At 39.1% G+C, this 24,845-nt stretch overlaps 1 protein-coding gene across 4 annotated transcripts; it reads left to right on the top strand.

Annotated features, from left to right (window-relative positions):
- Positions 1-1,013: 1,013 nt before the first annotated feature.
- On the top strand, positions 1,014-24,363 carry FAM204A (family with sequence similarity 204 member A). Of its 4 annotated transcripts, none has more exons than XM_088670523.1 (9): positions 1,014-1,267; positions 1,384-1,476; positions 3,960-4,225; positions 5,413-5,503; positions 8,237-8,273; positions 8,672-8,771; positions 10,354-10,443; positions 23,606-23,712; positions 24,039-24,363. In XM_088670523.1, the coding sequence occupies exons 3-9, from the start codon at positions 3,962-3,964 to the stop codon at positions 24,088-24,090; spliced, it is 741 nt and encodes a 246-aa protein (XP_088526649.1). In that variant the 5' UTR covers positions 1,014-1,267; positions 1,384-1,476; positions 3,960-3,961; the 3' UTR covers positions 24,091-24,363. The 4 variants fall into 4 exon arrangements, with proteins under 4 accessions (XP_088526649.1, XP_060130761.2, XP_034994127.3 ...); XM_060274778.2 differs by having other exon boundaries at positions 1,014-1,067; XM_035138236.3 differs by lacking the exon at positions 1,384-1,476 and having other exon boundaries at positions 1,014-1,067.
- Positions 24,364-24,845: the final 482 nt, after the last annotated feature.

A 24,845-nucleotide genomic window follows, 5' to 3' on the forward strand; every position in this document is an offset into this window, starting at 1 on the left:
GTGAATATTGGCACAGGTGTATGATTTGCACAACACCTTGCCTTTTTTATAGTTTGTGGCATTAACATTTCCAGTAGTAGCATTAATAACTCCATAGCCTGTGCTTTAATTACGGTGCTTTCTGGTTGTTTTATGTTTGGGAGAATTCATGACACATGACTCTTTCACTCATATAAATTATTGTTTGGAATTTGGATGAATACCAAGACCAGAATTTTAAGTGAGAAAGGATGTTAGCTGTACTGACTTCAATAAATAAATCAGATGTCAAGCATTTAAGATACAGGGACTACTGCTGTGGCCAATTTGAGCTAACAAATGTATGTTTCTGTGCATGTGTTGAACTGGTGGGTCCAGAGTGTGACGAATGTGCCATTAAATGCCTGCTACCTTTAAAGAGGAGGTTGTGCAACTGTTTCTGAAAAGACTACCCTGGATGCAGAAGCATTTGATAATTACCTCCTATTTAATCTCTTTTGGAGGAAAGTGCTTGAGAGGGTAGTGGTGGCCCAACTTTAGAGACTCTTGAAGGAAACCAATTATTTGGACCCATTAGCTAACTGGCCCCTGGCCCCTGGTGGTGATGGCAACGATGTTTTGAACATCGCCAATGCAAAAGGCAGCCTGTAAAGGTTCTTAAACAACCTCTCTCGGCTGTCTTCACCAGTTGGTTTTTTTATTTCTTTTCTTCTCTGCTTCATCATCATCGCACCTCCTGAATTTCACCCTTAAAAACAACAACACCGGTCCCCATTCTTTAATTCCGGGGGTGAAATGTACCGAAAAGAAGCTGCTTTCTTTATCTGAGTGGTTTACACCAGCTCGTCCTCTGTCACTTCCACCTCACACTTGAAAGGGTATATAAACGAAACCCGGAAGTTCTGCGAGAAAGCCATTAGGACTGTAGCCTTTGGATCGACAAAAAAAAAAAAACCGCTTCGGCGGATGGTTGCTATGGGGACCGCCGAGCTGAGGAGCGCGGATTGGCTGAGGGGCGGAGTCAGAGCTTTCGAGGGCGGGCTGTGCGAGGAGTTTCAAGATGGCCGCGATGTAAACAAGTGCGGGGGGTAAGTGAGGCGAGAAGAGCGAGGCGGCGGTTCTTCTCCGGCCTGTAGGACGTTATTGGGGCAGTTTTTGAAGGGAGGCCGGGGGAGCTTTCCTCCTCAGGTTGGCTGAGGGAGGCTGTGAGCTCTTCCTCTCTCCAGTCGCAGGTTTACGCGTCTCCTTTGTAGGAAGTCCCATAGAGTTCAGTAGGGCTTGCTCCCAGGTAAGGGAGGTGGGCGATTGTAGCGTGCGAAGCATGCCTTGCTCGCGAGTAGTAGGTTGCCAATAAAACGGGTGCTTTTTTTCTCCCATGCCAACCCCTTTTCTGCCCGCTTTCAGTTGCACTTTAATGACAAGGCTATGCCAAATCGCCAGCACCGAAGATCGCGCCAGGCAGGAGGAGCCCCATATCCGCGCCTGCCCTTCTCGAAGGTAGCTTTGTGCTTTTACCTCCAGCCCTGTACAAAGGGCGTGGAAACTCGTGAATAGATCGCCACAATCTTAACCGGGCTCCTAGGAGTATCACGTATTTCACAGGACTGCAGAGAGACGTGCTCATAGAAGATGCAACCCTGAGCTGTACCTGTTAGATAGGAGATGGGGAATCTGGTCCTCCAGATGTTTATTGTTTATTTATTTAACTTATATACCGCCCTATACCTGGGGATCTCAGGGCAGTTCACATAATAAAATCAAGATATAAAACCACAAAATACCTAATAAAACTAAAAACAACAACCCAATAGCCCTCCCCCCCAACAAAAAAAACCACATTTTAAAAGCCATAGGATGTCAATCAGATCAACCAAAGGCCTGGTTAAAAAGGAATGTTTTTGCCTGGCGCCTAAAGGTGTATAATGAAGGTGCCAGGCGAACTTCCCTGGGGAGAGCATTCCACAGATGGGGAGCCACTGCAGAGAAGGCCCGTTCTCATGTTGCCATCCTTCAGAAATCTTGAGGAGGAGGCACACGAAGGAGGATGTTGGGACTAGCATGGTCAAGGCTCAAGGATGGTGAGAGCTGCAGCCCAGCTACATCTGGAATGTTAAGAGGTTCCCCCACCCCAGATTAGGCCAATGTTAGATGCTGAATCTATGGCAGGAAATGTATTAATTTTATTTTATTTTGCAAGTTTTAAAGAACAGCTACTTGTTACAGCTGCATTCTTAAGCGTAAAATCCTGTCTTATAACTGAGGAGCTCTGAAGTTCAGAGAGATACAGCTCGACATGGATCAGGGAAAATAAGTGGACAGAGGACAGTAACTTAGCTACAGTCATAACCTCATTTACCTGGGAGTAAGTCCTATTGAATTCTGAGTTAGGAAATGGTCGTGATTGGTCTGTTAGTTTAAGTACAGCTCCTTCAGCAAGAAAACAAGGCCCTGTGCATTTTTATTGAGAAGTGAGCCTTGCTGGCTTCAGTAGGGCTTACTCCTAAGGAATGGTGTACAGTATATAATTGCACAGAATCCAACATATTAAGACATATTAGAGAGTAAGATGAACTTCAAACAGCAGAGATATCCACGTATACTTCCAACATTTTACAGATACAATTTAGAATACTCCTGAATGTGTGACACCAGAGACTGAGATTCTGCAGCAGAGTGCCTTTCCTTCACCATATTACATGAAATAAAAACATAAGCATGGTATTCTGTTTATTTAATAGAATTTATATACTGCTTGATTGTTAGCACCCTCAAAGTCATTTACAAAAAGATAAAATGAGAAAATCAAGGAAAAAATACATGAAGTGGAAAATGCAAAAATCTGTGCTAGGGATTATTAGGAAATGGAATGAAGATAACTGGTTTATCATATCTACTGTTGATGACCTTCATCTGATGCCAAGTGGAGTGGCCCCTGCAACCTGCCATTCTCCACAGAGTTGGCATCTTGATAGAGCCGAAGGGAGAAGCCACCAAGAAGCCCAGGGAAGGCTGCTGTGCAGACAGTGCCCTGACTGATGAAAGCCACCTGAGAATGGTCAGCCCCCAGGTATCTCATGGGGGAAAATGAGGGCCATTTGTACTATGCACAACTTGGTGCTCTGTTTTTAAGGCTGGGGTGGGTAGCTGCTGAGAAGGAAGCAGCTCTCATCCTTCTCGTGGTATCTGAGATCCAGAGAAAAGCAGGAGGAAGAAGATCAGGGTGGCTTTATAATCCTCTTCCCAACTGGCAAAAAGGAGCATTGAGTGGCAGACAGAGAGTAGTGTCCTTGGGCAGGACAGGATACAGTTAGCAGCATACCCTGCCAAATCTGTGTGGCCACGTTTGGAATACTGTTTTTTCACCCAATCTCGAAAAACATACCCAGATGAAGAAATTCTAAAGCATCTGATCTAATTCTGGGGTCCCCAGCATTGCACCAGTGGGCAGTCTCAGGTCATTACTATAAGTATATACGACTTATGGGTCTTTTCTTCTGCCCTTACACATGTGCCTCTGCCACCCCCCACCCAGCTGGTATAATACAGTTATGGATTATGGCTGCCAGACCCTGCCAAAACACATCATCATAATATACATATAAAACCACTGCTCAGTGTAGTTGCATAAACTGCCAGTTTGATAAACAGTAAGATGTTGGACATTAATTCTAATAAGCCTGTGTAAGCCACTTAAAACTTCAAATAACAAAAATGATTATTTTTGTAATATTGTATTTTTCTAATTCTCTTTGTATGTCCAAAGGATTTGTTTTCACATTCTGTTTCCTTGGATCTTAGAAAATCTGAATTCTCTTTGACATTGATGAATGAATAGTTAAGAAGTAAGATGCCCAAGAAGTTCTTACTCTGTTTTCATTGCTGCTGAAGAGACAGGAAAAGCCCTAAAGGCATTTTAAATAATTTTGTTAAAGATTTTTCCACAGTGATAATGTGTATGTTATCTTTCATTATGTACCTAGAGATGTGGAGTGGACTGTTACCTCCTGGTGTGAATGAAAGTGATGTTGATACGAGTTCTGATGATGAAGGAACATGGGATGGGCCTGGGCCTGAGTCCATCTTAAAAGAGGAAAGAGAACAAAAGGATTTGAAAGGCATTCTGTCTTCCAGCTCTGAGATTCAGGAACCGGAAAGTATCACTGAAGGCAATCCTTTTACAGCAGTGGCAGATGAAGGACAGGAATTCCAAACATGTCCTTCTGGAGTTTCATTAGATATGTGGAAAGTAGGTATGATTACAACTCTGCACATGATTGATACTGTGTTTGGTGTAGTAGCTCTTGTAGCTGATGTTTACGTAGGTAATCATTTTTGAAAGAACAGGTTGAAACAAGAAGTAAAATTATGTTGAATGGAACACAGTCTCCATCTTAAGCTCAGAAGAAACTTCTGAGTTTTGTTTTAATATCATTGTCCAAAAGGTTGCTCCCTTAAATAGGGCTGGAGGCAGGTGTGATTATTTCTCAAAATGTGTGCTGGTGTTACCATGGTTTATCAAGTTCTGGTTTCGCATCTGGAGATCATGTACGGAAACATGAGGCTTGATTTAGTAAGCAGGTTTTGGCTTTGATCTATTGATCTTTATCAAAGTTTCCTAAAATGCACACTCTGCCTTCTCTTTTGCTATATCTTCTAGCAATTATAACCTGACCATCCTCGAGTGCTCGTACTTTATTTTCCAACATATTTTATATTTGTTTTATATCTTCTCCGAGTCCAGAAAACAGCTCAAGCAATTCTGCATGTCCAAATGGATTTGGGAATTAGGTATTTGAAGCAGCTGCCCCTCATGCCATATAATGGACACTTTTCACACTGAGAGGGATTCAGAAGCAGTTTGTGTTATGGCATGGTGAGGCGGTCTGTTTTTCAAAGGGGAAAAAATCTTCTTGACTATGCCCAAGCCTTTAGGTATGCTAAGGGATCTTTTTGGGTTCCGGCCTTTATGCAGAAGGTTGAAATTGACTCCTGCATAGTTAATGCAGGAAGTGGAATAAATCACATAGAGTGCAGGAAGTGGAATAAATCACATAGAGATCGGTGGAGACTGTCAGTGTAGTCATGAGGCTTCTTGCATGTGTTAAAGCTGAGTTGACTGCATAGAGATCCTGTGCATGCATTTTTTTTCCTTTTCACTGCCATGTCATTAACAGCATGTGCATTTCCCTTGCACTCATGCAGCAGCTGCCATGAACAAGGAAGTCCATGTTGCTTGGGAGTTCCATGTTCATTTTAGGGTCTGCGGGTTCTGATCCTCGCCATTTTGAACCTTTGAATGCAGCTTGCTTCTATTGCGAGTGTTTTATACAGTAGATTTCAGAAATAAGTTGATTTTGTTCATTCAATGACTTCACTGTAAAACCAAACAAAAGAACATAGTGTTTCTCAGTTTGTGTCTTTCTCTTTCAACAGAAATTTCAGAGCCTGCAAAAGAAAAACATTGAAATGAAAATCCAAGTCAGTCAGAGAGACAGGAGGGGAAAGAGAAAGCGTTCCAGAAAAGGTGTTCTGCTCAATTAAGAGAAGTCTTGGGAAATGTTGTTGTTTAATAGCTGAAAACATTGTGCAAAATGGTTAAAGTAAGGATTAGGTGACGATAGTGACAACGCATACGTTGTGGAATATTGAACTTGAGGATTTTTCTATAATTTGGTTGTGATTCAGAGGTATAAAACATAAATAACATTATTTGTTATGGTCAGGATCCAGAGAACACAACTAGTTCCAGGTATCCAAAGGACATCTTTCCAGAACAGCAGTGCACATGCCACAAGCAGATCATTATTAAATCTGAGAGCAATTTTAAAAGCAGTTTGTAATAAGGCAGGAGGGGACTATACTTCAAAGAAAATGCCAAAGGCCTTTGGGCATGTCAGAAATAGCTCTTTGAATCTTGGCCCATTTATGTAGTGCTGCTGTACAGTGTTTGTCATTTATTCTTTCTGCAGCCGCATTACATAGGTCATTCTAGTTTTATTGGAGAACCAAAGCGAGAGAGAGTGACTTGCCTGCAGACTCCCAGTTGACTGAGCAGGGATTTAATTTCAAGTTTGGGTCTTGTACACTACTCCTAATTAAACCCCAGTGGTTCTCATGTGTATTTTTATTCTTAGGCAATTCAGCATTTTAATAATTAATGCCTTTTCAGGGTGGCATTTGAACTAGCACATAGGTTTTTTATAGATTACTATGTGATTCAGCTCTCCAAACCTCTGTGCCCAAACCATCCTACTAAGCTTAGTTGTCTCCATCATAATTATTCTCTGTGGGAAAACTGGTTCATGCTCACATCTTGCCCCTTTGAAATCATACCTCTATGCATTGAAAAGGGCTCTGTTGGAGGAACCAGGCAGCAGCATGATGGCAGAATTGATGCGCTGATTGGGGAAACGGGGAAACTTAGTCCATGTACCACCACCACCGGGGAGACGTCTTTGGCTTAGGGCTGTTACACTGAGACTTGTTTAACTGAAGCCAGTAGAACTGACTTCTACATAAATCATTTGGATCTGAGTATGAAGGGGTTGTATAGATCAGTAAGAATAGCATCAAATAGTTATTTTGTACCACAGTAAGAATAACATCAAACAGTTATTTTGTACCACAGTAAGAATAACATCAAGTACTGTAGTTATTTTGTACCACAGTAAGAATAACATCAAATAGTTATTTTGTACCACAGTAATCTATGCATGTAAGTTCCACAGTTGACTGGAGTTTATTCTCATTTGTGTATGCTTTGGATATCTATTTAAGATACAGTGGTACCTTGGTTGTTGAACCGTTCAACTCCCAGAGCCATTAAAAAACCAAGGCGCGGCTTCTGATTAACTGTAGGAGCTTCCTGCGGTCATTTGGAAGCAGCGGAAACCGCGCCTGGCGCCCGGCTTCCAGGTTTGCATCGCTCGGGAGCTGATTTGTTCAGGAGCCAAGCCGTTCAACAACCAAGGTACCACTGTACAATGAGAATAGTACATTCTCAATCCAGTCTGCTGCAGTTGTAGCACTATATACAGAGGGATTCCAGTGGAATGTAAGACAATCCTGTTCTCCTCCCCTCCCTCCACAGCATGCACATACAGCTACTCAGACCAAACCGTTTGTTATATGCATATTGGAGTTGTGTATAGACCCCCAATTCCCTGTAAAGCCAGACACATTCCAGCACATTGCTATGGATGTATGTGCACCTCTGTAGAAAAGGGGGAAATGAGATTATATTATGCTCTCTGACAGGGGTGACCATCCAGCCCCTTGGGGTGGGGGGGAGGCATCAGCTATTTTTTCTGACCTTAGTGAACCTTCTTCCTATTTGCCACTGTGCTAGAACCACTGTTCACTGTAAAAAGAATTATGTGGGTGTTACCAGAAGTGCATAGAATAATTGCTGCACTGCCACTTCCTTATTGAGTGCACTTCCACCACACTTACCTCTGCCTATTAACCTCTGGCCATGGTGCTTCCTGTAGCTTTGCTCCCAAAGAGATGTGATCTCTGACTAGAGCAGCCAAAACATGAAATGACAGGAAGCCGATCAGATATGAGCTGTGATGAGAGCAGCCAAAAGCCAACAGCAGAGGGAGAACCAGAGGTTGCCTGAGGCCATAAGCAGAGGGAGAATTTGTGAAAGATTGCCGGTTTAGAAATGTTGCAATATTGGTTCCAGAGACACTCTCCTTATGTAAAAATATGAGATCATTCCATCAGACTGTGTGAGAAAATGATTTGGCAGATGATAATAGTTGTATTGGAATTTGTTTTCTGTTCATCAGCAATTGATGAGACAACTGACATAACCAACACTGCCCAGTGGCAATTTTGTGCATGGAAATCTCATCAGATTTTGAAACCAGAGAGGACTTGCTCGCTTTGTGGCAGCAATGAATGATGCTGCCAAAGGAGAAGATACCTTTCAGAAAGTTATGTCTGCAGTCCAACAGATGGAAGCTGATGTTTAACAACCTTAGTGGCCTTGCCACAGATAGAGCACTAACCATGGCGAGAACTCAGAAAGGATTGTTTGCCCTGATAAAGAAAGTACCGTAATAGAGCGCTATAGTGGTGACACAGGTGAGTTAATTGTGTGTCACTTCATTAACCACTAGGAGAACCTGTGCACAAAACTTGCATCTGAGATGTGATAACAACAGTTGTTTCATGTATTAAATTTACTAAAAGTTGGGGTGAACAAGAATTTATAACAAATGCAATAACTTAAAGTACTTTCTTTCTTCAGGTAAATTAAAAAAGAAAAATGAAGAAACAACTGAAAGGTATTTGAGAACTTTCTGTGATTTTAAATTTATTTTACAAGTATAATAAATGAAATAAACATAACGTTAAGTTGCGGTGAAGTTTACTTACTTTTGTACCTTCAATATATGAGGGATTATGGCCTATCTAATGAAAATATATGTACATATTTATATTTAGTGATATCAGGCTAGACTTCCTTAGTTAGGTAAGATGCCCTTGTATATCAAAAGTACAAAAGTAACAAATCTTGATTACAATCTAACTATGTAAAAAATTCAAAATATCAAATGTGTAGAAGCAGCATTTTATTCTAAATATGTTTTTTAAAAGAATGTTTTTATACATGTTTAAATAATGCATGTTTCTTTTCAAATGAAATAATAACCTCCTGAAAATGTTTTTTTCCCCTTTGTAGTCAACAATCCATAAAAGAAAGCCAGTTGGAAGAGCTTACTCAGTATTTTGGAATCAATGACAGGTTTAAATCACTTTCAAGCAAGGAAGCCCCTCCAAAGGTGACTTACTATACCAAACTCCTAACTTAAAATGTATACTTTGTTACATCAAGCAAATATCACAAAACACTTTTTAAAAAAAGTTCCTCATTATGGTATTTGTCCAGTTACTGGAGTTGATGTTTGCCTTGCAACTGCACCGTCTGCCCTGGAAACCTTTGCTTCCCAATCCTAGATTACATGAGACACTGTGGTTACTATATCTAAAGACTGAGCCTGCAGTGTTTCATAGATGCACTTCAGACATACTGTAGAGGAGATGTTGGTGTTGCTTTAAGTATTTGGGAGTCAACCAAGAATCAGATTGAAATTACAGAAAAGTACAAAGATCTCCATCTTCATACAAAAAAACCCCAATATTTTTTGCTTACAGAATAGTCCATTACAGTGCTAGCTTATACATGTCTCCTCACAAGTAAGCCCCATTTAGTTAAATGGAGCTTGCTCCCAGAGAAATGGATATAATATTGAAATCAATGGGACTAAAGCAAGCTTAACTTCGTCTCGATCCAGCCCATCTATGGCCAAAGAACTTTGTTCCATTTGGCGTGTCTGGAATGGGAGTGTAAGACTTTGAGTCAAGCTGCCCTGGTAATAAATAACACTTTACTTTCTGCGAGCCTTACATTATTTGTGTTGCATCTTACAAAAGCCCTAGAATGTTTATTAATGATCAGTAACAAATTATTTGTTTTCTGCTAGCAATAGATAACAAAATAGATGGGGTGACTAGGAAATGTATGTAAAAATAAATGTAAGCAAACTGAGATGCCGTGAACAACTCTCTTCTTAATTGGAAGATGACATTCTTCTAGTAAAGTCTTGACACATCAACTTGTAATCAGCATTCTATTTCCTCCCCCTCCCCTCAGATATATTACAAATAGAGTGTTCAAGAAAGATGAACCTAGAGTTTCAGGGCAGAAATCTATTACATTATTATTATTGCATTCATTAGTGGGCCTTCATTTGTAAATGTTAACTCAAGACAAGTTAGGATTTGCCTGTGTTATTAAGGCTCATTCTTATTGCTTGTTTTTAGAGATTAAAAATGTAGTCCTCTCTTCCTTTATAGTTGACAATTTTCAGGCTTGGATTCAGTAATATGGTAAAATAGTGAAGTGACAGCATGCCAGAATTCGTTTTTTGGATAAAGATAAGATCTAAGAATTGTGAAGACGCAGTGGTAATTGGCATTCTTCATATATTTGACACATACACATCACATTTTATTCAGGGAAGCTCCAGGGATGGAACAGATAAGTCAGATATTGAGATAAAATTTTATTGTGACAGGCGTAAGCTAGCCCATGTAATTTTTTTAAAGTGCTGTATTTATCCAACACATAAGGTGGAACTAATGCAATGATTTCTTCTCAAACAACCATTCTGTGAATATCTATGTACTTTAAACTACTTTCAAAATACATCCTGTATGTGATTTGATATACACAGAAATTACGGCTCTGCAAGTGAATATTGTTTTGTGCATATTGTGATACATTTCCCCTGAACGTGTATTTGCAATGTCCAGTTGATATTCTACTGGGAACTTTCCTTTTTGTCTTGATATTTCTTCCAGTCTGGCCTTGAAATCAGCATAGACAGATCATTGGCTGAAGGAGATATTACACAAGCCGAGGAACTAAGTGATAGATTAGCTACTCGAGAGGTAGGTTGAGCTTTTTCGAATATCTTCACACAAGTCTTATAATGTGGATAAAAATATGGTTATGGGATTGTTTCTGTTTCCTAATCCTTTTTTCTTTTTACGCAGCCCTTTTTTCAGCTATAGCATATGGGGGAAGGGGATTCTTCGAGAAATGTTATGAATATAGAATGTTGTTGGGACAGACATCACCCTGAAGTCATTCAGGGGTAAAATAAACCATGGAAACATACCCAGAAAGTAACCATCTCTGTGGGGCTTCACAGTTATTTTTTATGTGACAGCAGGTCCTCACGCCTGTTGTTGCTGCCATTACATTTTAAAACTCCTCCTCCAGGGAGCTCAGGGCAGCATACATGGTTCTCTCCCTTCCACCAACCATTTTATACCTTCAGCAACTGTGCATACCTGAGAGATGGTGAATGACCATGAATCACCCAGTGAACTCTATGGCTGGATAGGGAGTTTGAACCCATGCCTCCACACTGCTAGTTCAAAATTGCACGTGCCTTTGAATTAATTGCTGTTAATACTCAAAGAGAACCATTAATAAGTATGTAATGTGGTATGGGAACTGCCATTAGGAAGTGTACGGAGGACAATACCACTGACCTGTACATAAAGGCCAGTTGATGCACCGGTCCTGAAAGACCTACATTGGCTCCCACTACGTTTCCGAGCACAATTCATAGTGTTGGTGCTGACATTTAAAGCCCTAAAAGGCCTCAGCCCAGTATACCTGAAGGAGCGTCTCAACCGCCATCATTCTGCTCGGACACTGAGGTCCAGCTCCAAGGGTCTTCTGGTGGTTCCCTCACTGCGAGAAGTAAGGTTACAGGGAACCAGGCAGAGGGCCTTCTCGGTAGTGGCGCCCACCCTGTGGAATGCCCTACCACCAGATGTCAAGGAAATAAACAACTATCTGACTTTGAGAAGACATCTGAAGGCAGCCCTGTTTAGGGAAGTTTTTAATGTTAGATCTTTTATTGTGTTTTAAATATCCTGTTGGAAGCCGCCCAGAGTGTCATTCTGTTCGGCAGAATGACGTAGCAAAGCTTTTTCTTTTTGGACTGTATTGATTCAGGGTGCAAATGCGGGGTTTCTATAATGGTCTTACATGGGATGAAAAATACTCATAGGTTTAGAAAAAGAAAGATCAGTTCAGCTGTTGACAAGCTATTTTTTCTGTGTGCAAGGAGCATTTTTAGAGGAGACCATTTAGGGCTCCATCGGTGACCTGGCATGATGTGGTCCAGGAAAAGCTTTACTATTTAATGCTATTCATTTTATAAACTGATCCTAGTTTGCTGCATTTTTGATTGCAATTAATTTCTTACACCTAAGCAAATAATTGTTTGTTTTAAGGCTTATGGCAACCATTCACAAAAGGTTAGGCTCAATTAAGCTGCTTTAAAATGAGTGGAACTTAAGCAATTTCTCCAGTTGCCCCCTTTGTGAAGAAGAAACATGGCCAGTGCTGTAACACATGCTCTTGCTTCCCCACATTTTGTGTAGCTACAGTTGAGATCCTATTTCTGGACATCAGTGTGTGAGATAGATAAAAAAAAAAGTTTGAGGGCTTAGCTTAAAACAACAAGCCCTATATATTAAACTTGTGCTATGAGCTCCTTTCCTCAGGGAAGGTTGCCTTTCTTTCCATTTAAAAATAATGATTCTATACTTATGAGAAGACATAAGAGTTCTGTTGGATCAGATCAGCATTCTGTTCCCACAGTGACTAACCAGATGTCTAGGGAAAACAAACAGGACCTGCACTGGAGGTAATTCTAAAAAGGCAATAGAGACAGCACCTGATCAGTAATGGGAGGGTGTTCCAAAGGTTAGGTGCTGCCATCAGAAACCCTCAATTCTGACATCGTGCAGAGCAGACCTTATAAGATGGTATCTGCAGGATGTCTTCTACAGAACACAGTGACCAGTTGGATATATCCTGGACCTAAGCTGTATTTGTACACTAGTACCAGCACCTTGAATTTAGCCTGGTAGTTAATTTAGAGGCCGTGCAACTATGGTATTTCAGCAGCTGTCTATCATGGTGATATTCTGGTCAGTGAGCAGGCAAGCAGACACATACGTATTTGTACTAGCTGTAGCTTGCAGGTTAACTTCAAGGTTACCAGCAGATGGAAAAATAGTGGCCATGCTATCCCAGTCCATAAACAACCTTGACTGCTTTACCAGCCAAAGCTGGCGCAAGGAACTGCTAGCCACTGGGGTCACCTGGGTGAATCCAGGAACATCTGCTCCTTCAGGGGGAATATGACCCCATCCAAAGCAGATGATTGATCAGTTATCCACTCACAGTGCCACCATCCTGCTAGGATTCAGTCAGATGGTTGGCTTTCATCCAACCCACCAGTGAGTCCAGGCACTGGTCTAGCTCTCACACGGTGTTTCCTAATACAGATGTTACAGAGAAATAGAGCTGACTATCATCAGACTAATCATACTTCAGCCCAGAAGTTAGAGCTGGCTCACATTTAATGCTTGTCTCTTGGAGTTTGTATGTGCAGTAAAAGGTACTGACCTTTCACTACTGGGTTTACTGAGCTCGTGCGTTGATGTGTGAAGAGCTAGTTCTTCTTTCCTTACCGTACACCAAAGTTCATAAATTTTAGGAATATATTCATCTGTCCTTAATATGTGAAATTAAGGGCATTTAACTATATTTATTTCACACCAAGTCCACCATAGAAACAGATACTATAGGTGCCAGTGACAAAGGGTAACTTAAAACTAGAAGATATCACCCATTTTTATTTTCACACTAAATGAAAACCTGGGCTGACCTGTATTTGTGGGTGCAGCTCTTTAACAGCGTGATGGAATATGTGTTGAGTGGATGAGTGTTCTTTGGAAATCAGGTGTATAGGTTTTTAATCAGTGGTATTTTCTTTTTCAAGAAGCAGTAACTGGAACCTGCTGATAAAGCCTTTGCTTTGAGGCACAGATCCCAGAGTCCTTAAAGCTGTTTCCTCCCTTAATAAGTGAAACTAATTTTTGATGTATAACATTTATAAGCCTGTGAAACTGATAGAACAGCATCAGTATTGGGAAGGAGGAGGAGGGCCAAAAATAAAAAAGATGGCTAAGAAGAGGCTATGAAAACATGCTTTTAAAAGCTAGGGAATGCCAAAACGTAGCCGTCTATCATTCTCTCACAGAGAGAACCAATTTTTATAGAATTGGTTTGCTTCAAATAAAAAAGGGATGTAAACATAATTTAGAGCCATGCAGTGTAGAATGAGCAATATATCTTTTTGAGATATGGGCAATTATTTGGCTCTCTACGATGGGGCACTTGTTGCTGTTTTATTTTGGTGCAGGCAGTTATGCTGTGGCAATGCTCTATTGTTTTTCAGGTGTTTAGTGTTCTGTTGATGCAATAGAGTGTGTCAAGAAATGGTTTGATATCCATAGGGCTGTGCTATGTGCATAGCTGCCAAGTTATCCCTTTTTTTAAGGGATTTTCCCTTATGCTGAATAGGCTTCCTTGCGAGAAAAGGGAAAACTTGGCAGCTATGGTTATGTAGGCTATCTGCCTGCTGGCACTTGGAAGAGTCTTAACTGTAAAATGTAAACTTCTCTCGGGATCTTCTGGTATAATCTTAAATCTTCTTGCTAATATCCTTGAGATTATAGGATCATGGGAGAACTTGGTTAGACTATCCAGTACATAGGCAGCAACCATTTTAGGCATGTCAAATTTATGCCCAATCGCTGATGCATGAGTCCTTTTGGACCCAGATAAGGGCAGTATGGGGTGGCAGAACGGTGTGGGGCATGCCTGTACATATTTTGCTGACGCCTGTGAGGGCCAGGAACAGAACTGCCACGTGAGAAATGGTTGCCACCCGCAGTGTTATATTGTATGAGACTTGATTGCACCTGTTTGCGCTGGTACAAATTTCAGTCATGTTCATAAAGCAGGGAGCAAGATTACTGTCATATTCATTGATGTTTCCATGTATGTATCCAACATCAATATAATGAAATTGTAGCAGTTAATGAGGGACTTCATCAACAGCTGTTCAAAAATCTTGGTATATAATTCCTACTAGCTTGTCCCTATTCTCACGTTTGTTGACACTCTCCAAGAACTCTAAAGGGTTGGTGAAACAAGACTCCTTTGGAGAGTCCATTCTGATTGTTCCCCATTAAGGCTTGCTCTTCTATATATTTGAAGATTCTAGCTTTAGTAATGCTTTTCACCAGTTTACATGAGACAGAGTCGGAAATAGTTCTCTGCATGAAATTATCTGGTTTCCTTCATGATCACTATATCATGAAACAGTTTCTTAAAACCCCTAACTTAAATCACAAAACAATATTCTTCAAAGGTAATATGCAGGATTTCTCCCTTGAGGGTCAGGATGCACATGGTTCAGAGAACTGAGCTGGCAAGGTAATTTTAATTGTTAATATTTTGTGAAAGTTGTGGGTTGTAGCCAAAAAGTCATATTCAGAGTAATAAAAATAAACAGACTTAGGTATATTGAATTCAGTGGGTCTAATCTGGAGTATAACTTAGTTGGATGCAACCCAGTAGGCTTAAAACTTTGCTTTGATTTCATGTGCTGTTCTTATTTATAATGGCTTGGACTGTGCTCACACAGCATGGCTTACTCAGCCTCTTCATCTGTGCTGCAGCCTCAAGCAAACCCTGAAAAGCTACTCTTGAGGGTCCAGAATGACATGAGATGAGGTGTAGGGAACTGCAGCAGGAAGGGGAATTGGTGGGAATTAGAGGCCACCTTAAATCTATGAAAGTGCCTTCTGCTTGTGCAAGTTCACTTTTGGATCCAAGCCAAAGTTAAGAATGCAGAATAATTAAGCTATAGCTAAATTATGTGAGGTTTCTTGTTAATCTTGGGTGTCACAGAAAATTGTAGTACAAATTATTCATTTACATAATTATTCCTTTGGACGTGCTAAGAAATTTAGAATTCCTGAATTATACTGGCCATATAAAAAGATACCCCATTTTGCAACCTACAGAAAGGCTTTAACAAGTTGTTATTAATCAGTGTAACTTTGATTAGTTTAAATTAAATAGACTGTTAAAGAACACTTTTACATCTCAGTGCAAACCTCCTGACTCTCTGGGCTGCTTAACAATTCATGTATTTAAATATTTTCTGAGTACTGTACAGGACTGACTATTAAATAATTTGAACACATTTTCTTTTAAGCAATATAGTCTGTGACCATTTTTTTTTAAAAAAGCTTATACAGCAGTATACTTACATATCTACTACTGATGAATCCCCCCCCCCCAAAGCTTAGGTCATCAGGGCCCATCTCAAACAAATAAGTTTGGATTGGGCTCAAGTCTCCTCAGCTCTATCACGTTCCAATGTCTCCCCATAACCCCTCTTCCCAAATGCTGGTAGAGCTGCTGTGCCCAGCAGTGCCCATTGCTGCAAGGAACCATGGAGTTCCCATTCTTCCTGGATTATCATCCAGGCATTCAGCCAGAAGCCTCTGCTGTTGGGAAGTCTACCTGTTGGGAAGTGGCTGGGGAAACCCAGCCAGATGGGTGGGGTGGTATTATTATTATTATTATTATTATTATTATTATTATTATTATTATTATTATACCTGCCACTGGTGCTATCTCCTTCATCAGAGTGAGGTCAAGAAAAAGGAGCTCCTGGTGGTGTGGATTGGCAGGGACTGATGGGGATGAAAGGCTGCTAGCAGCCAAGGTTTTTCAAGGATCCAAATGGAGCCTACATAGCAGCTCAATTCCCAATACAGTGGAACCTTGGTTCTCGAAAATCGGTTCCGGGAGTCCGTTTGATTCCTGAAACCATTTGAAAAACAAGGCACAGATTCTGATTGGCTGCAGGAGCTTCCTGCACTCGAGCAGAAGCCGCATCAGACGTTTGGCTTCCAAAAAACGTTCACAAAACGGAACGCTTACTTTCGGGTTTGTGGCGTTAGGGATCTGATTTGTTCGTCAACTAAGCCGTTCAAGAACCAAGGTTCCACTGTAGTTGGAGAACTTCAGAAGGAGGGTGTGCTGCTCGCCTCATAAGTTGACTCACAACTTGTGTAAATTTGTATGGCAAGCCTGGTAACTCATCTGTTATATATGTATGGCAAGCCTGATAATATCACTGTTACTTTAGTTTTCCTTCAGCATTTAAACTGTTGAAGAAAAATATTTTTATTAGTAGTGGTACTTTAATTCTTCTATTCTATCATTGAAATTTGAGTGGTTACTTGTTTACTATGTGTGAAAGATCTCCCGCCCGATCCACCCTCAAAATACTTAATATCAAAAGTTTTTCAGTGACCTTGTGACTTACTTCCTTTGCTTTGTTTTCTAATAGTGCATTAAAATTAGGGCAGTAACTTAAAGAGCAAAAGGCCCTGCCATTTCTGACTTTTCCTATGCTATCATTACTGTACATTTATTAACCTAGTATTTTGGGCCCTTTAGTGTACAATAATTTGTATGTTCTTGTTTTAAATTTGTTCAGATGATTCATGATAATATTTTTTTCAGTCATTCTTGTACTATAGCCAAACTAGTATGTTTACTCTTCCATCATTCTAAATGTGTTCGATTGATTTTTATTGCCCCCTCTCTGATCCAGTCTGCTAATACTTAAATGAGCAGTCATTAAAAGGGGGGGAGGGGTCAATTTTGATGATTGTGCACAGTAAGCATGTGGGTAGTGTTGTCTTCATAAAGTTTTCCTTCTGCACTTTTAAAGCACCATTTTAAAGGGATTAATAGTTGTCAGATCCTATGGAGATCCTTACATTCAATGAACACATGGGGAACAGTCTGGGACTCATACCTGCAGAAGACCCACTAAAAATGAATGACTGGTGCTCTTTGCACAGTCTCTATAATTTATGTAGCAGATCAACTTCATTTCAGATTATTTCTCATAGACACAGTTGATACACTGTACAGGGAATGGATGTGTTGTTGGCCATTGTGAATAGAGTTGGCAGTTTCCAGAATCACATAGAAAATTTTCAGTAATACTTTACGTGCTCAAAGAAATAAAAATATATATATTAAAATAGGTAGAACAACCATGTACAATTTAGAAATGCCTTTTCATGTTAATGTGCTGGGGGAAATAAAGACAACATACATTATATTTGTGGCTAATTTTTCTGCCTTTCTAGTGAAGGTGTTTCTGAGTTTCTCTTCAATGAGGTTGTTTTCTCTTAACCTTTAGTATATGACAGGGGTTATCACCTAGGATTATATTCATATGCTCTCTTAATTATGTATATCTTCTTTTTAACAAACCTTTAAAAAAGATTTCAGATGTTACAAGTCTAATTAAAGAGACAAAGCACAGTTTATACTGTAGATTTTTTTCTGCAGTTCAATTAATCAGCATGTTTTCTCTTTTAATTAAAACCATTTTAGTAAATTAAAGCCCACAGCAAAACACATATATAATTTGTTTGTAATTAGCTCTTAATTGGTGGTAGTTGAAGCTTAGCACCCTTGGTTTCTTTCTTCATGATTGCCATTTTATTAGCAGCCAGTCATTAATTAATCTTTTTTTCTAATTAGCTTATAAAACTGTTGATGGCACATTATTGTAAATGTGATTTTAAGTTCAAAGCTTGTTAATAAGCTTTCTTACTTAGAAGAACAGAGATAAAGAAATTGCTGAAAACAGTACTACAGCTCTTTTTAAAAAAAACAGCCTTTCTTACAAGGGGACTGTGTAAAACATCTAACAGCTTATGGTTAATTTTTAATGCTGTTTCTTATGAATGGAAGAAGTTCCTTGCATATAAATATTTGAATCTAAAACAAAGCTCAAATATAGGAACAGTTTTTAATGTCCATGCTATATGACAGAGTTGCCACATATACAGTAATTTGATGATTTAATACTCCTCTATAGAAACCCAACAAAGGTATTACAAAGTATTTTGTACTAGAAGTTGAACAAATCATTGACAGAAGACCATTCTCACTTGAAAATCCACTCAATATTCTTGTTTGCTTTATATAGTTAATATACATCAGCAATGGATAACATTCCACAACATAAAAGGGGAAAATCATAGCCGCGGGCAGAACCTGAAATAACTAGATTCATATTTGATGAGAAACTGTAATATAGTATTAAAAGGCTGTTTGGTTTCTCTGATAGACCACAGGATGCTTCAAGACCTGTTAGAATAGAGATGTTCTTTTAAAACCCCTTTGGGTTTAGCCTTTTATAGAACATGCCTATATATGACATTTCTGAATCCAGCCTCGAATGTCCTAGAGAGTATGTATTTGATAATGGGGCCTTTGAAATAAATCTTTATCTTCTGGGGGAATTTCATACCACCATCCCAGAGGCTCAAGGTGCCACCCAAAAGGTGAGAAAACCCAAAAGGTGAAATAATGTATGAACCTAACCATCCGATATAATGATGCAAAATATTAAAAAGCACTACGCAGCTCAAAGCAGAGGCATCAGTCATTGGTCACTAAAGACCAGCCTAAGCAAAATAGCTCTGCATTGCCAGGAAGCCAGACTTGTACTCAGAGATGCTTCCAAGAGGAAATGAGTTCAGGCAGTTGCTGTGCAGGCAGCTTGCTCATTTGCCCTCAATGTTCTAACTTGGCGCATGAACCATGAGAGCATCTTCAGCAGATTTCAAGGGCTATGGTGGGTCATAGATTGTTCCCCTCCAAACATTTCATCAAGCATCTCAAGATTTATTTATTTATTTATTGTAATGTTTCCTGAAGTTGCAGTAAACACATTTTTGCAGCTTTTAAGATCGTATATTTTCCTCTCTCTCTCTCCTTCAACTTTATTTACTATTTCAAACTTCAGCCGTTCCTTTGCTGCTGCTGCTGCTTCTTTTTTTAAAAAGGGGTTTTATGATGCTGTGCAAGAAACACTAGAAAGGGATAGCTGACAAGGAAAAAATTAAAAATTGGATAAAAAGTAAATGAATAATGTCATATTACTAAAAAGATGAGAGGCTAATTTGTGCCGACTTTTTGCTAATTTTGTTCAAGCCTCAAAATGAGGAGCTGTCACCCGTTCTGTGTAGCACTGATGACAGTGCCAATGATCCATGAAATAAGCTGCCGCTGGCTTTGTTCTGATAAGAATGAACAAATCTGCACAATGTACGGCTCCCTGAATCTCATTTTCATACTTGCATGCAGGCTAAAAGAAATAAGCTGTTTGCAGGCTTGATTAATCAGACATTTGAGGGGGTTTTGTCTCTTTGATCTCTTTCGTCTCCTAGGTAACTTGCTTGACATTAATGTTGAGCTTGAGTAAAGACAATCAGGAATTGTAGACCAAACTGATATAAAAATTAAAGACCTTAGCACTTTAAGTACTTCAGTAATGGTTCCGCTTTACTTCAGAAAACATCTGTTTTCATTTAATTAAAGAACAAAAGCGAATAGCATAAATATTTTTCATAGAAACCTGTTATTCCACACAAAAAAGTTTTAAGTATGAAAATTGGTATTATTTTTTTTAAAAAAATATGTGCCTTCATATGGTTTGGAAAGAGATGAAGATCCAGGTATTCTTCATGGCTATACAGGGGTTTTTTTAATGAAAAATAATGGGTAGCAAGTTTGCCGTTATGCTGCATTAAGCTGCAAGAGCAAGATTTTAAAAATGATTATCTATGAACTTCAATTAGAATGAGTTTGCCCCCTAGAAAACTAACTTGATTTTAAAAGTTTGTCTCTTAAAAATGTGTACTACATTACAAGGATGAGACATAATAACTACATTACTTCCCAATATGATTTACACACTTTAAACCTATAAAATTGAAAGGATTTTTTTTATAAAAAAAAAAATGTCGCAGTGCGTTTGCTTGAGGTTATGCAGACGCTTTTACAAATCTTCCAAGTGGCTGTAAAGATGAATGCCTCAAGGGTCTAGCCAGGGCCCTGCTTTTCCAACCAGCTAAAGCCCTTATCTTAAATCCAAGCAAAGTACCATTAATCTTTTTGAAAGACCTTTTATGGCTTTTAATATATCCCAAATTAGAACATTTTACACCCTTGGTTCCTGAAATGTGGTGATAAAAAGCCTTTAGAGCTTAATTTTCCTTACTGCGTGCTCTGACCAATTTGCAGTTCTTTGTGATAATGTTTAGACACCTTAATTAAAATGCAGCAAAATATTGGATGTTCTATATGGAAAATGCTGATACTTTGACTACACAAGAAATTGTTGTATGTATTTTTATTCATGTTTTATTGCTTCTTACAACATTGTATTTTGCTGTATTATCTGATGGCCTGAAACATTTTTTAAATATATATATATAAATATAAAACCCATTGACCAAGGTTTCAGGGGCTTCTGTTAGGCAAGGAAGGGAGGCTGTATGTAAGGGTGTGGATGGGAGGGCAGTATGCTTACACTTGAATCAGACATGGCTCTGTCTGATTTATTCACAGCATATTTGTCTTTTAGAAGTCGCCTCAATGCAGTCCTTGCACAATAACATTAATGCTGCAAAATGGTTCTCTCTCCCGTTCTTTGCAATAGTACGGGCTGCTTTAACCCATTCTAGAACCCTGCTTTGCCAAGTCTGTAAAGTGTTATTTTACTCCAAAGATCTCCAAAGGAAAGAAGCAGCAATCCAGAGAATTTCGCCAGGCCTTATTAGCCAGGCAAACAAGTGCAAGCTAGCTAATAGTGGGTAAGCCACATTTGTGGTTACAGTGCCCAGATCAGGGTCAGATGCTTGCGGGCATCCTAAGTACTTGAGTGAGCTTTGTAATTGTTTAAAACGGCAGAAATTAATAAATGGGCGTTTTGGGATATAAAAGGGGGTATCAGGGGGTGGTTAAAAACATACTGCTCCTCTTAAAAAAACCAGTAACTTTTAAGGCTTTGCGGCGATTTATTTATTTAAACGGCTTGATTGTAAGAAAACCTAAGTGGTTCCAAAAATATAATTATATGTTATATGCTGGCAGGGTCTCAATCATGTCAGCAAGAGTGCTGCAGTGTTATACACTATCCACAGCTTTCAGATCAAGCACAAGCCCCACATAGAGTGCATTGCAGTAATCCAATCTTAATGCATATTCCTAGATACTTAGATTTCTGTATGAATACATATCCTGAGCCATGATGCTAATTATCTGCGTTCTAGTTAAAACTACTGCGTTCTAGTTAAAAGCTACAGGGAACCAGGCAGAGGGCCTTCTCGGTAGTGGCACCCGCCCTGTGGAACGCCCTCCAACTAGATGTCAAAGAGATAAACAACTACCAGACTTTTAGAAGACATCTGAAGGCAGCCCTGTTTAGGGAAGCTTTTAATGCTTAATAGATTATTGCATTTTAATGTTCTGTTCTGTTGGAAGCCGCCCAGAGTGGCTGGGGAAATTCAGCCAGATGGGCGGGGTATAAATAAATTATTATTATTATTATTATTATTATTATTATTATTATTATTATTATAAAAAACAGGTTCATTTCATTCCTTGGGCAAGTTACTTCATTCAGCCCTGTTTTATTTATCTTTCAAATGTCCTACTTTTTTCAGTGATGTTGCTATAATAGTGTCAGTGACATCACCCAATTTTTGGCATACGTTTTGGCTACCTCTCAAGATAATCTCACCAAACTCAGCATGAGTGTTCCCGGGGTAGGGGAAGCAATCTTTGTTTATATTTGAATGCCGGGCATCATTTTGACTCAAGATGGTGGAAAACATCATGACTCCACCAGATTTTTGACGTGAAGAATTGCACTATTTTTGACTCACAAATTGCACTATTTTAAAATCACAATATTTTATAAGTTTCTAAAAGTTCCCAGGCACTCCCCACTAATATGTGTATATATGGAATTAATAAATATACATATATTAATATGTCTATTCCCCCCCCCCTCACCTCTGTTTCTTTCCTTTGGCTCCTGCTGTCATATGTCAAATGGCATTTTCAAGTTCAGAAGAAGCATGCCATAGAAATACCAGTTGCAGGGGCACAACAGCAGTGCTGGAGAGGGCTAGCTGAAGCCTTCATGCCACATTTATGGGCTTCTCACTCTGGAAAACAGGATGTAAGACTTGTTGGGTATTTAGTCTAATCTAGAAGCACTCTTACATTCTTGTGGTACATCACTGGCAACTATGTAGGTTACCCCTACATAGTTAGTAACTTAGCTGAATCATCGTCCCTCAACACTTAGAACCTCTCTATGTGGATCAGTTGGATCCCAGCCATTGTATGTATTTCATCAGAGACTGGTTCTCCGATAACCCTGAATGAGTGGTCCTTGGATTTGTTTAGTGCTTAAAACTACAAGAAAAAGGTAACCTGGCATGAATTTGTTATCTACTGTCCTCATCACACTGAACACATTTATTGAGAGAATCGGAATACTGAGATAAACTGTATTTGAATTTAATATTGAATTGAATTTAATATTCATATAATCAAATAGTATTTTTTTCAGTTGATTTTCCTTTTTATGTATTTTTGTTGTTTATGATGTCTTGTTGTTATTGTGACTGACCAAAAATATAATTTGGTTGTAGCTACCTTGTGGCCTCTAAAGGTAGAAAAGCAAAGTGTAAATGTTTTGTGGAAATCAAGTATGTGAAATGGTGGGGGGAATCATCTAAAAACCCAAGAAAATTGAGGGGATCCTTTTTCCTATGCCTATGCAAAGCCTGGAAAACCCTAGTGGTGTCTAAGCACTCAATTTAAAAAGTATAAAGAAGGCATGAATAGTCAAAACAGTACTGTATATCCATTCCTGCTCAACTTCCAGATAACATGTGCTGAAATGAAACTTCACAGCAACTTTGACTCTAATAGAACAGCAATTATGTTGTTGTTTTTTACATGATTATCCCACCTCATTTTCAAACTGTACCCAAACTAATTTGAGTCCCCATGATTTACATTATGGCGGTTGGCTCCTAGGCAAATAGTGAACTTTTCTTTCACTAAAAATCAGAACAGACTTCACCTTCCTTCCACCTGTTGCTGAATATAATGTACCCAGAAATGTTCCATAGCAGATGCAGGACAATTGAGTCAGGTACAAATGCTCAAAATGTCTCCGACAAAGCTGCTTTCAGGGGCGTTCTTTTTGCCTCTCTTTAATTTCTCCTGTGAACTCACTTGCTTATGTTCTTCTCTCCTTAGCTTGGTGTGAAAATTTCCAAAGCTGTTGCTTGTCGAAATTTTGTGAAAACAAAGCAAGATGCAGAAGCTTCTCAAGAAGCCCGGAAGAAAAAGAAGCTTGCATGGGGGTGGGTCATTGGCCTTCTATATTTAAGACTAATAGAGATTCTGAGTAAAAAAAATTCTGCCTTCAGATTGGCTTCTACTAATCCTTGTTTGCTTAATTTGACCTTGGCTTTTTCCTTGAGTAGTACATCTGCTTAATGTAGAGTCTTTACTACAGCTGATACATTATTCAAATGTTTATACTTTCCCTTTTGTGATTGCTAGAGTATTAAAAATCTAGTTCCAATATAGCCATTGTTGCTAAATGAAATTTGATTGAAAACTCCCTGAAGTGTACTTTGGTAGATACTGACATACTTTTGTTTTTTGTATTTTTTCTTTCTTTCAGGTTTGAAGCCAAGAAAAGATGGGAAACTAAAAGCAACATGGGATACATGTAGTTAGTTGTGTCTTGGAAGGGGTGGGGGTGTTTGTTAATATTGAAGATACATAAATTATGTTTTTCGTTGGGTTTTATTTCCATTAGTTGTGCAGCTGGGGGAATCACCGTTGAGTAATTTAGGCTTGCATTCCATACTTAAGTATCTCTGGTATGTCTCGAATATACTCTGTTTCGCCCTGGAAACATATCCAATTTATTTCCTTTCAAATATCCTAAAGATTTAAATCTCTTGTTTGCCATGTAACTATTAAAATACAGTCTAGGGGGAAAATTATGTCTGAATTTTTCCAGTTATTTATTAATATCAAAAACAATCTTTATTTACAACAAAACACTGTGTTTGGAAAGCCTTGTTTTTACATAATAATGAGACCAGGCAATGAAAATATTCCCTCAAAACAAAACCGCAAGCAAATTAGCAATAACTCCCACCCCCACCACATTTCTTCATATGTCAGTTACCTGTATGAGAGTTAAACTGGTAAATTTCATTTACTATTAAGCAAGATTGAAATATTAACTTAATGGTGATTTATAATATTTGAGTACTTTGGGCTAAAACATGGTGCCAAGAAATAATAATTTGAAGGTTTATGACAAGTCCAAAGTTTTCCGTCCTAATACGGAGTAGTTCTTTCTTGTTTGGTAGCCCTGAGGGTGTTTGATTTTCCCTCTTTCACATGGAACACTTTATTTCACAAAATGAGCGTTTTCAGTACAGTAAGCTAAAGTCAACTGTAATTAGTTATATTG

This window comes from Zootoca vivipara, chromosome 5, assembly GCF_965207765.1.
Source record: "Zootoca vivipara chromosome 5, rZooViv2.hap1.1, whole genome shotgun sequence".
Taxonomy (NCBI): Eukaryota; Metazoa; Chordata; class Lepidosauria; order Squamata; family Lacertidae; genus Zootoca; species Zootoca vivipara.